General features: G+C 43.3%; 1 protein-coding gene across 1 annotated transcript; it reads left to right on the forward strand.

Annotated features, from left to right (window-relative positions):
- The first annotated feature begins 3,826 nt into the window (after positions 1-3,826).
- On the forward strand, positions 3,827-9,757 carry LOC142804246 (uncharacterized). Its single transcript, XM_075890985.1, has one exon. It carries the CDS (start codon positions 6,738-6,740, stop codon positions 8,013-8,015), a length of 1,278 nt encoding a protein of 425 aa, XP_075747100.1. The 5' UTR covers positions 3,827-6,737; the 3' UTR covers positions 8,016-9,757.
- Positions 9,758-11,436: the final 1,679 nt, after the last annotated feature.

Raw genomic sequence — 11,436 nt, forward strand, 5'->3', positions numbered from 1 at the left:
GCAATTCGTTGTCGCAAACTTGAAACGTCATTGTCCGGGTTGCCCAGAGTAGCATCAAGCGATTTTGCAAAACCTTGATTCTTGCTCAGTAAAGGGCGGGGTTGTCACTCCCTTGACGATGGCTTCGAGTCTGGCTTGCTTCCTCTTCATGGTAGCAATAAGCCGAAAGTGCATGGCTGTCGTAGATCACTTTCTTCGAGATTGCCATGCGAGTACCTTCTACAGGAAGGTCGGTAGCCACTCTGGAGTTGCAGTCTCTTCACTTCTCGCACCTCCAATAGTGCCTAGGATACACCTTCTTGTCAACAACATAAACATATTCACAACCGCAACAAAGTATTGGTTTTCCTTTTTGGTAACACACCCCGCCACATCTTCGTCCATTTTCCTCCGAATCGGGGGTATTCGCGCCCATGGTTCAAGAAATTTTCGGCGATACGTCTTTTCAACATTTTCATTTTCCAGCATTCGTTGTTTTAGATGTTTCGATTTTGTGGCATTCAACTTTTTAAGCTTTTTGACATTCGACCTTTTAATAAATCGGCGTCTTGATTTTCGACATTTTGATAAAAATCCAAGCTAATACTCCCTAATAAATCTATTCCATTGGCCTGAACAAAGCATAATATGTTCTCTAAAGGCTCCTCGCTTCCACAAAGCTTGTACTTCATGCTAGGATCCAATGTTACAAGGTATGAACACATGCAAGCACACAGATAACTCAGATAAGCCGAAGATAACTAGTGAATGATTTTCTCACCTAAAACAAAAAGTAAATCGACTGTTCAGTATATTTTACCTGGAACACGTCAATGGTAAACTTACGACCACTTATGAGCAAAAAAATTTTTAGCAACATTTGATGACAGTTGTCCACACTATTTTGCATTACGTAAGTTTAACAATCTTTTTCGCCTACAGAAAAATTACTTGACAATTCGTTAATACAATCTATTTATTTCGCTATTATCCGTGTATGGAAAAATTTCCAACATGCGCCATATTTCTCTTCCTTAAGGCAGCAATAAACATCCGTGAAAGGGTTTGTAAAAATTATTTCAAGTTAAAAGGACACCCCTGTTCAATTGAACAAGCTTTTCTCAATTTTAATAAAGGAGTGAAGTAGTAAAAATTTTATTCAGAATGTAGAACGGATTTTTTGGCAATACATTTTACGAGTCAAGCTTAAAACTTTTCGAAAACAATTCGCATGCGTCCTACGGTACTGAAAAATGTATGTCAAGAAACATTTCAGGGGAAAATCTCTTGCTCTATAAATAGATGATCCTCAATTTTTTAAAGCTAATCTCTAATGGTCTAGCGCCAAGGTTTAGAGAGATGGCGTGGAATAGCCTAGTGATAACACTTGCCACATAAAGCTGTTTGTTTGCTCTAGATTGAGGTATAAAGTTAACTTTCACGAAATTTACACCCATGTGGTGTAAATTTCGTCTCAATGTGGACCCAAATAACGATTTTCTTAAGCCCGTATTTTTTTCTCGAAAAATTAAAAAAAAAACTTTAGTCTCCCAAAAATATAGGCATATTATACTCTCCCCAGAGCAAGCATTTCTTTACTCAGGTATTTATGCATAGCGCAACAACACAAAGAAATAAATCAGGGGCAGCGTCAGGATTATTTTTCTGGTGCGCCACCCATGATAAGTGAGTTCCTTATGGGTGAGCAGAGAGGCAGGAAACTTAGCCATTGTGTTGTGACTATGTTCTCTCTTGGGGGGGGGGGGCAGTGGGGGGCGAGTGAAAATTGAGGGGGGGGGGAGCTCCAGCTCTCCCGTGCCCACCCCTTGCGCCGCTACTTGGAAAAAATGCAAACAGAACATTTCGGCAAGATTTATGGATGCTTGTATGACAGAAAAATAGCAGCAATATTGTTCAGCTTTTAACACCTGGCACAAACGATTTTGCTTAACATGAAAACCAAATTCGCCCTTCAAACTAGCAAGTTTATAGTAAATTTCGAAAACAACACTCAAACTACACTCTGCGAAATACGGAAAGATCGCACGTACGGCATAGGTTGGCAAAATAAATGGAACTTAGTCAGACTAACTCAATAACCATATATAAAAATATTTTGCTTTGGACTCACTCGGACTCAGACTAACGAAATTTCTCTCTATTTAAACTCACTCAGACTCAGACTGGCCAATGTTTTTGTCAGCCGGATCCACTAATACTTTCCTCAAATATACCCACTCATACTCAGACTGATGAAAACGTTCCTCCAGCGGACTCACTGGGACTCTGAGACTCGCAAAATGTTTCTAAAACAGACGCACTTGGACTGAAAATGAGCAATATTCGACTTGGTCCGGCTCCTACAATAAACTTCAAAGGAGACCATTTAAAAACACATGTGAAAGAATTGCAATTGCCAAGCAACCTATATATAAATATAATATATATATATATATATATATATATATATATATATATATATATATATATATATATATATATATATATATATATATATATATATATATATATATTATTTAGAGCTTTCAACATTCAAAAACAAGTTATTTCTACTGCCTCCAAATCATAATATTTAAGAGAAACTTAACATTACATGCCATTTCCGCGACAGGCATATGCGCGCTGACAGCACTAATTACAATAAGTACCATATGATTTGGCTGCTGTAAATACCTGTGCTATTTTGAAATTTGGTGATACTATGCTGGTATATACATTCGCCCACGCTTGTAATTTGGTCGTTGTGCGGAATGCTGTAATATAAAATTTTTGTCAGCTGAAAATCTGAGAATCATGACTTGACAGGGTCGCGTTCTTTAAAAAGTCTGTTACCTGTCCCGAGTTTCGTATCAGGTAAGGTGCATTCATGGTTCATTATTCATCAAGTCCTCCTGCAAAACACTGCAAAAAAACTTGTCTTCATTAGAAGGACCTGTGGTTAGTGCACATGTACGTGTAATACTACATAAGCTGAGTCTTTCACCATAAACTCATCAGTTGCAATACAGCGCCTGTGTTTGCGTCTTTTTAGGTGGGCATGATTGTGTTGTACTGTATGCTGCTTCCTCAAAAGGAAAATAATGACTAGGTCTTAGCTACCTGCTGCAACAAATAAAAAAACAAGATGCAACTTTTTTTTGTTACAGTACTCCTCTTTCTACCCCCTACCCCCCACACACACACGCACACCAGAGCTATAAGCGTCCAAGAAGGAAGAGGGGCTGTTTACGGTTGCGCACCTGTCATTGCTTCTCTAAATGTTTCGATGTGAGGGGGTTTGTCGGAGCAGCGAGGATATAATGTACGACAGGAATCAAAGGTGAACATTCGACATAAGCCTGTCTGTTTTGGATAGAAACTGAAGGAATGAGAACTCAAACCAAAATATATTTAAGGAAAAAAATCAATGTTTCGAAGCTGGTCCGGCTTCTTCCTCAGGGGTGAGAGATTGGCTTCAAAACGTCGTTTTTTTAATATGTTTTAGTCGCACTTTTCTCATTACTTCAATGTACGAATAGAAGTGGGGATGGCGGTGAAAGAAAGGGTTGCCCCAGTGGCTTTCGCAATACTTCATTAGGCAAAATATCTTCTCTTTTCATCTTGCTGTGTAACCTCCTACCTTTCTTATGACTATCGGCTAAGCTTTGTTTTGTGCTCGGTAGCTCAGGGTGAGGTGAGTTTCCGCGAACCTTACCTGCCTTCCAAACCAGTTACTGCATGCAAGCTTCTCCCGAATAGATGAATCTGTGGTTGAAGAAAAGGAAAACGACGCTATCTTTCCTTGCGAGAGCAGGGCTCAGTGGATTGAAGAGAGGGGGGGGGGAGAGTGGAAAAAAAAGTTTAGAAGTAGGAAGGAGGAGAAGGTTTCGAAGAACGTGACAACCTTGGTTGCCAGAGCAGAAAGAGAATAGGGGCCATTGGCAGGGCAGTACGAGTCGTACGACTTGGAAATGTGGAGCTGCAACCACGTACGCACACACCTATGTCCATTCCCACAAGAAAAAAATGTCCTAGATCACCTTTCTTGGGCAATAATACAGGAAACTAGCTAAACAAGAAAACTAAAATAAATAAACAACCGTTAATCCAACCACCTATTGTCACCACAGCTGCGGAAGGGAGGAAAAACGTAATCCGTGACCTCAGCACCAGCGGCTACACAGAGGCATTTATTCGCAGAACACTGTGTATAAGAAAAGACACGGGAAACACGCCACCAATGGCACTGCAACGACGCGGCATGCCGACCCAACTTGAGTACAGGGAACAGCGAACGGAGCACAATGGCAGAACACTGCGACACCACTCGCAACATGTTTTGCCCCATACCAGTCCCGAAGGCACGGTGTAGAGCTCGTTGCGATTTGTAGTCTTTCTGCATTCCTTGAAGAGCACAACGAGCGCGAAAGATTGGGTACGAGAAACTTGAACGTGGAAAACGACTATGCCATCAAGCTTTTTGCAGTGTAGACTGGAAAAACGCAATGACGGTTGAGGGACGACAGGAAGTTCTTACGCGCTTCAAAGATGACTATGAATAGAAAAGTGTTTCAATGGGAATTAAAAAAAAATCTACAAAAACACGGGCGTTGCTATGTTGTGTCGGTACAACAGAACTGCAGGCCTGTTGGAAAAGGATGGCAGCAATAGCTCATAAAGATACTCGTGAATTAAAAACCTCTCTGATTGCCAAGAGGTAAAAGAATTCTTCGATCACGTTTCAGCTTGAATAAATTTATTTCCGCGAGTGATGAAGGGTCACGTACGGCATGAACGGTGCGTTTCTGCCTCCTTCCTTCTTGAAATATGGCTGCGAGAATTTTTATGGTACCCTAAATTACGCAGTTGCTGTTTAATTGGTAGCAAATGACATGACAAAAGCCCATGGTCTGTGTCATCGTACCATTTAACAAAACTTGAAATCCAGCCAGATGGCGCATTGCTATCGGGAAATTTTTAGCGCAAAGTAATGCTTCCTCAAGACGTTCACAAGCACCCATCCTGTCTTCACGTCTTTATTAGCGCTCACAACTTCCCCAATTGCCACATTTATTCAAGAAAAAACTGAAGTGGCATCTGAGGGCACAAGCAGTTCAACGCAATAGAGAGAGAGAACGGGTGCTCGATTGTTCACGAATCGTGCTGCTTTCTCGTCTTTGAAGCCACATTAATAATGAATCTGGAGCTTAGCGCTTATTCTCCGTTGATTAGGTACATAATCATAGATCACGCTCAGTGTAAATTTCGATGTCACGTAATAAAGGTGACCTGGAGTGGCACACGTGTCGCAACAAGTTGCAGAACACAATTCCATGCCTTTGTACCGTCATGCTCGTTTAATACAAACGTCTGTAGATTGGATTACAGAAACAACGTTAAAAGACCGAGAAATATTTATTTCCTCCGTTCGTTAGTAACGCACTTCGTTATGTATTCTTCTGTTCTCTGGGAGCAGATCACGTGAGTTTTGTAGCACGAATTAACATAAAGTGCTGTTTCTATTTCACCACCGTTTGCGGACGGTGTACTCTACAAACACATCGCCTACATTAAACTTCGTGCCAACACAATGCATACAATCCTCAATTCCATCGCCAAAAAAATACGGGTTTCACGGAAAGAATTTCCTAATGCTTCGTTATATATTCAAACGTCAAATTTAAAAATAGCCCCACCATGAACGGGATTTACTCCATGGCCAAATTTCGCTGCAAAAAGCGCTCGAATAACTGCACCTTCCAGGTATGCAATATACATTGCATGAGGTTTTGGAGGTGTGGTGACATCAGTAGTTCAGGTTACATTGTTTTAGCGTAGAATTAGCTTTTTAATCACGTTTACTATGCTTTTTAATGTTAATATTTCACCTCATCGGTCATTTAGTGACAGTCATTTCATTTCCACATGCTTAAATGAGAGTTATGAATAGTTGATATCCAAGCATTGTTTAAGGGGAGACGCGGGTCGAAAAATCGCGTTTTTTCCGAAAATTTTCACTTTTTTGTTTTCAGTCGTATTAGATTCTTTAAACATTCATGTTTACCAGAAATAAATTTCAATCGGTAATTCGTGTCAGAAGTTACTGAAAAATGCGCTCAAGTAAGCCCCGGAGACCTAGAAAATCGCTGAAATCTGCCGAAATCGACGTTTTGCCGGCCCCGGTATCTCGAGGCAGCGGCACCGTGCGCCATTTGTAATCACTGAGGCGGTTAGAGTTGTCCATGCTCTCTCGAACACAGGCTCGAAAAGTCTCGTCCGGAAAGAAAAAAAAAATACTATAAAAAATCCTTTTTTTGAACGCCCCTGCGTGTCGTTTGAATCGCGCGGCGCGTCACGTGGTGCCGTAGCGAGCGTGCCATTGGCTAGAGCAGTGCCCGCTTGTCCCTTCGGCCCCGCTCTGCATCGCAAGCTGAACTTCGCAAGGATTTATTCAATCAGTTACGCGATGAATCCTGCCAAAAAGCAGGTGTACAAGGTGAAAAAGTACCGGACGATAAACAAGTATGTGGGAAAACGTCGTAAAGTGCGTTGTCAGACTGCGGCAAAGGTGAACGGGCCGGAGAGGTCTAGGCCTAACCCCAGCGTCGGCAACTATCGCGACAGTGACTTCGCCGGCGGCCTCGACGCTGCCGCAAACTTCGTCAGCGCCTCATAAAAAAAAACTGGAGTTTTTTTAGAAGAACCAAAGGCGTGCGCATGATGGCGTATCATCAGCAGTGCTGTGCGACATCGATGCGATGACGGCACTTGTGGGGGGAGCGGAGTGCCCGTCTTGCCGTGAACACAAACTTGTTGTTCGCGAGGTGGCAGAACGGCGCAAAGGACTGTCGTCCTGTCTCGAGTTGCGGTGTGAGAACAGTGAGTGCGCGTCTGGTGTTCTCTCTTCGACACATACGTCGAGGCGTGTTGCCTCCGGCGAAGCCGCCGCAGCATCTGACGACTGCGCGGAGGTGGGGCACTACGGCAACGGCAGCTCGCGCGATAGCTTCGCGGCTAATGTGAAAGCTGTTGTAGCCTCGCGTGCCATAGGCATCGGACATGACCAGCTTTCGCGGTTTTGTGCGATTGTTGGACTAGCGAAGCCCATGCACCACAAAACCTTCCAGGCAATCAGCAAGAAGGTTCACGATGCTGCTATGAGGGCCGTGACCGAAAATTTGAACCAGACAAGAGCCGTAACAAAGCAGGTGGTTGGTAGTAGTGACGTGGCCGTAATGTATGATGGAACTTGGCAGAAACGGGGCCATAAAAGCCACAACGGAGTCGGCGCGGCTATCTCCTTGGACACCGGCCTGTGCTTAGATTTCGAAGTGCTGTCGAATTACTGCCACGCTTGCAGTCTACACAACGACATGGGCTCTGAAGGGGAAATCTGGCAGGCCTACCACAGACCTGTCTGTGAGAAGAACACCGACAGCTCCGCTCATGGCATGGAAGCTGAAGCAGCACTACGGATATGGGAGCGCACTTTGCTGTATGAGACTCCACTTCGCTTCGCAACATTTCTTAGTGATGGCGACAGCAAAGCATATAACAGAGTTTGTGATGCCAAGGTGTACGGTGCAGGTGCCATCTGCAAGGAGGACTGCACTAATCATGTTGCGAAGCGCCTAGGCACTGGTATACGCAAATTGCCGACACCACTGCCCAGAGGTGAGAAGCTCAAGCCTGCCACCATTGAAAAGCTGCAGACATATTATCAGATCGCCATCACGGGCAATAGAGGCAACCTACGGGACATGTACACTGCCATATGGGCGTCCTACTTTCACTCTTGCTCCACTGAAGGTGCTGGCAGCCACAACTTCTGCCCACCAGGCCAAGAATTGTGGTGCAAGCACAAGCGTGCTGAAGCAATGGGCGAGCCTGCACCACAGCATACACCACTTCTGACAAAGGCACAGTGCCGGGCACTGCTGCCCATATACAAGCGCCTTTCTGACGAGAAGCTGCTGGCCCGATGCCTTCGAGGGAAAACTCAGAACGCTGCTGAGTCTCTCAACAGCAAGGTGTGACTGCTGTGCCCTAAAACAAAGTTTGCTTCCCGAAGTGCTGTGGAGACTGCCACAGCCATTGCTGTGCTCTGGTATAACCGGGGCCATGCAAGCTTCGAGGTGGTCCTGGAGGAGCTTGGTGTTCTACCACCAGCAAGCTTGACCACCCTGGGGGACTACAGCGACAAGAGGCGCATTCAGAAGATGAATGCCCAACAGACTGCTGAGGCGAGGGCTCACCGCCGCACATCGGCCAAGAGAGCTCGCCTACAGGACTCCGCTCGGAAGGACCGCGAAGGAGTTACATACAGTGCGGGTGAATTCTAGTCACCGTGGCCAGCTCCTGGACATACTGCCTGTGCATTAGACACACTTTTGAGTGTTTGCAAGTGCGCCCTAATTAGTAAACATGTTTCAAACTTTCAAACGTGTTTTTCTCATTTTGAAATTTTTGGCCACGGTCACATTTCACTCACATAGTTTCATCCCCTTAAAGTTGTCCTATTGCGATGAAACTTGGCACACACATTCTTCAAGGTGTGTAGAGTGCCGTTATCTATTTTGATTTATGATGCATAGCCATTATCAATAAAAACATACCAAGAAAAGATACAAGGAACCCTGAAAAAAAGAAGTTTGGCAGATCTGTTCATTTTTTGTAGTAACAGCTTTATTTTCTCGTAATTTTAACCTCTTAAAGATACATGACCGGTGTTTATCAAAGGACCTAGAATGAGTTCCAGGGAGGGGAAGATATGAACAGTTTTATCATTTGAAAAATAATGTTTTCAGCTTTACAAGCCGGAACGTCAATACGACAACAAGGCACGCTATAGTAGGAGGTTTTAAATATTCGGAACTATATAGGTCGGCAAAATAAATGGATATATAGACTCGCTCAGTAAATGTGCTTTTATCTTAGGACTCGATATAGGGCCCAGCCTATAGCCGGTATTTTGGTCACATATAGGTGACCAAAAACATTTTTCTCTGCAAAACATCTTCGCAATAGACTGCTTTCATGGAGTAAATAAGCCCGACATTTTTTTTAATACACCTGAGGTAGTCACCCAAACGCCTTGTACGTTCGGCGTGGAATGACCGATCAAACTTTACGTCGATACCTATCACTTTTCGTCTCCACTGTCTCTTTCCAAGTTCGTGTTCTTCCTTTCTTGACATTCAACTTCACAGTAATTTAACAAATCGCATTATATTGGTTCTATAGAAGAAAATAGCTTGTGGTATACGCATCCCAAATAAACCTTGGCCGTGTACTTACGCCCCATCTCACTGTTTTGTATCAATCATTTCACCGTTCTCATCTCACCACATTGCCACGTGGTTGCGACGGCAAAAAATATGGTACTTGGGTTGCTCAAGACGACACTTTTTATTTCGTGAACGTGTGCCTAGAAAAGTACAAAGTACTATAGAAATTCACGCTTTACGCAGATAGCGGTAATTAGAGCATTGGTCGTCGGTACTATGATCTGCGTGAAGGTACGTCGCTATATATACCCGTGGCATCGAACATCATCAGTATTGTAGGTGTCTCAAGCTTACCAGAAGATTATAAAATAATCTAGAATTTTTGCAGACAGCCAAGCGTGCTTTGCGCAAGGCAAGTGAATAATATGTGGTCTTTAACGTTTCAAAACCACAATATGATTATGAGAGATGCCAAAGTGGAGGACTCCAGAAATCTTGACAACCTGGGGTTCTTTAACATGCACCCATATCGCAGCACATGGACCTACAGCATTTTCGCCTCTATCGAAAATAATGCAACCGCAGGTGGGACTTGATCGCGCGACCTGCGGGTCAGCAGCTGAGTACCTTAGCTACTGAACCACTACGGCAGTGCCTTTGCGCAAGACAGTGACATTAAAATACAAGCGAGCGTGGCAGTATAATTATGTTGCGATGAAATTTCAACAGATACAACATGTTTCACTGTGGATGCCATTTTCATACAGAACCGTCAGCGGGTGGTCACGCGTTGCAAGGTGGATCGACGTCTTTGGGTATTTTTTGAGTAGGCTAAATTTCTACCTAAACATACGGCGTGACGGCAGCACTCACGTTGACTGTAAATTTTAGCGAAACGAAGTGCACGCTTCGGTTGGATGATATGCATATTATTAAGAAGCTGTTGTGTATTCCTCAAAGGTCGAGATCATCAATGGTCGAGCAAACCTTCACTATCACGTGCTGGATGATAGGAATATATCTATGTATTGTTTACAGCCAGCCTATAGACCGCAACCACAACTGACGGTGTGGGCCGACATCACTCCTGTAAGTCTATATATTTAGGGTTGTATCCGTTACAGTAAAAAAGTAACTCAATACGTTACTCGTTACTCTAATAAAAAAGGAACGTTTCACGGCTCCACGTTATATATATATATATATATATATATATATATATATATACATAAAAAGGTAACGCATTACCATTACCGTAACTGAAAAAAAAACATAACGAGTGTTACCTCTGCCGTAGCTCCGGAATCATCAGTTTTAATCAATGTGTCTTTGCTGCAGAAACCCACAATGAGAATTTTTAAATTTCGAATTTATGTTTCACACATACTAACCCAAGCAAGGATTGTACTCAAAGTTGAATTGACGAGAATTATTTGTACAAATGTGCTGAACTTTAGCAATGTTATATAGAGGCTTAATGACGCCTGCCCATGTGATGGCTTTTGACTCTGCAGTGACACAATGTGAAACCATTTTTTTTTTCATTGGAGCATTATACACAAAGTAAGGTTCAATAATCTACGATATTCACAAAGAAGCTATCATTGAACTCTTATGATATTTACAACAATCGGCCTTTTCTTGATCCTTCAGCACCTTCAAAAAAGCATGTCGAAATCGGTACTGTTGGTCCTAGCAACCGAAATGGCCCGCCGTGCGCCAGTAGGCAATCGCGGAGGCCTACGGAGGCCTACATTGGTGCCTTTTTACTGTTGGTCCTAGCAACCGAAATGGCCCGCCGTGCGCCAGTAGGCAATCACGGAGGCCTACGGAGGCCTACATTGGTGCCTTTTTATTGGGGAGGGGGTATTGGGAGATGTTGTGGGGAGGAGCGGGGCACTTGCAAGTTTTTGACACCAGATGTGGCTTGCAGATGCATACGTCTAGAAAAATCACGAAGAGGGCCACACATCTTGCAATAGCAGCCTTTTTGTTTTATTATTTTGCAGGGTTTATTTTTGTTTATATAAAAAATAAAATCATGCCTGGAAATCAAATTGACAAACGAACGTAGGTTCTCAGCACTCGTAATTTCATTCTTCTATTAGTGTTTTCCAGACCCAGTCGAGAGTGGCAGATGCGATTTCAATTGTCTCACACACCTGATGGGTATTGAGCACGTGTGCACGCTACAAAAAAGCATTAAAAGTTGAATGTTTTATACATAATT

This window comes from Rhipicephalus microplus, chromosome 3 (genome assembly GCF_043290135.1).
Source record: "Rhipicephalus microplus isolate Deutch F79 chromosome 3, USDA_Rmic, whole genome shotgun sequence".
NCBI classification, from domain to species: Eukaryota; Metazoa; Arthropoda; class Arachnida; order Ixodida; family Ixodidae; genus Rhipicephalus; species Rhipicephalus microplus.

Bases quoted from the DNA above. Each gene is read 5' to 3' on its own strand.
- LOC142804246 (XM_075890985.1), top strand. From the start codon at position 6,738: ATGACGGCACTTGTGGGGGGAGCGGAGTGCCCGTCTTGCCGTGAACAC.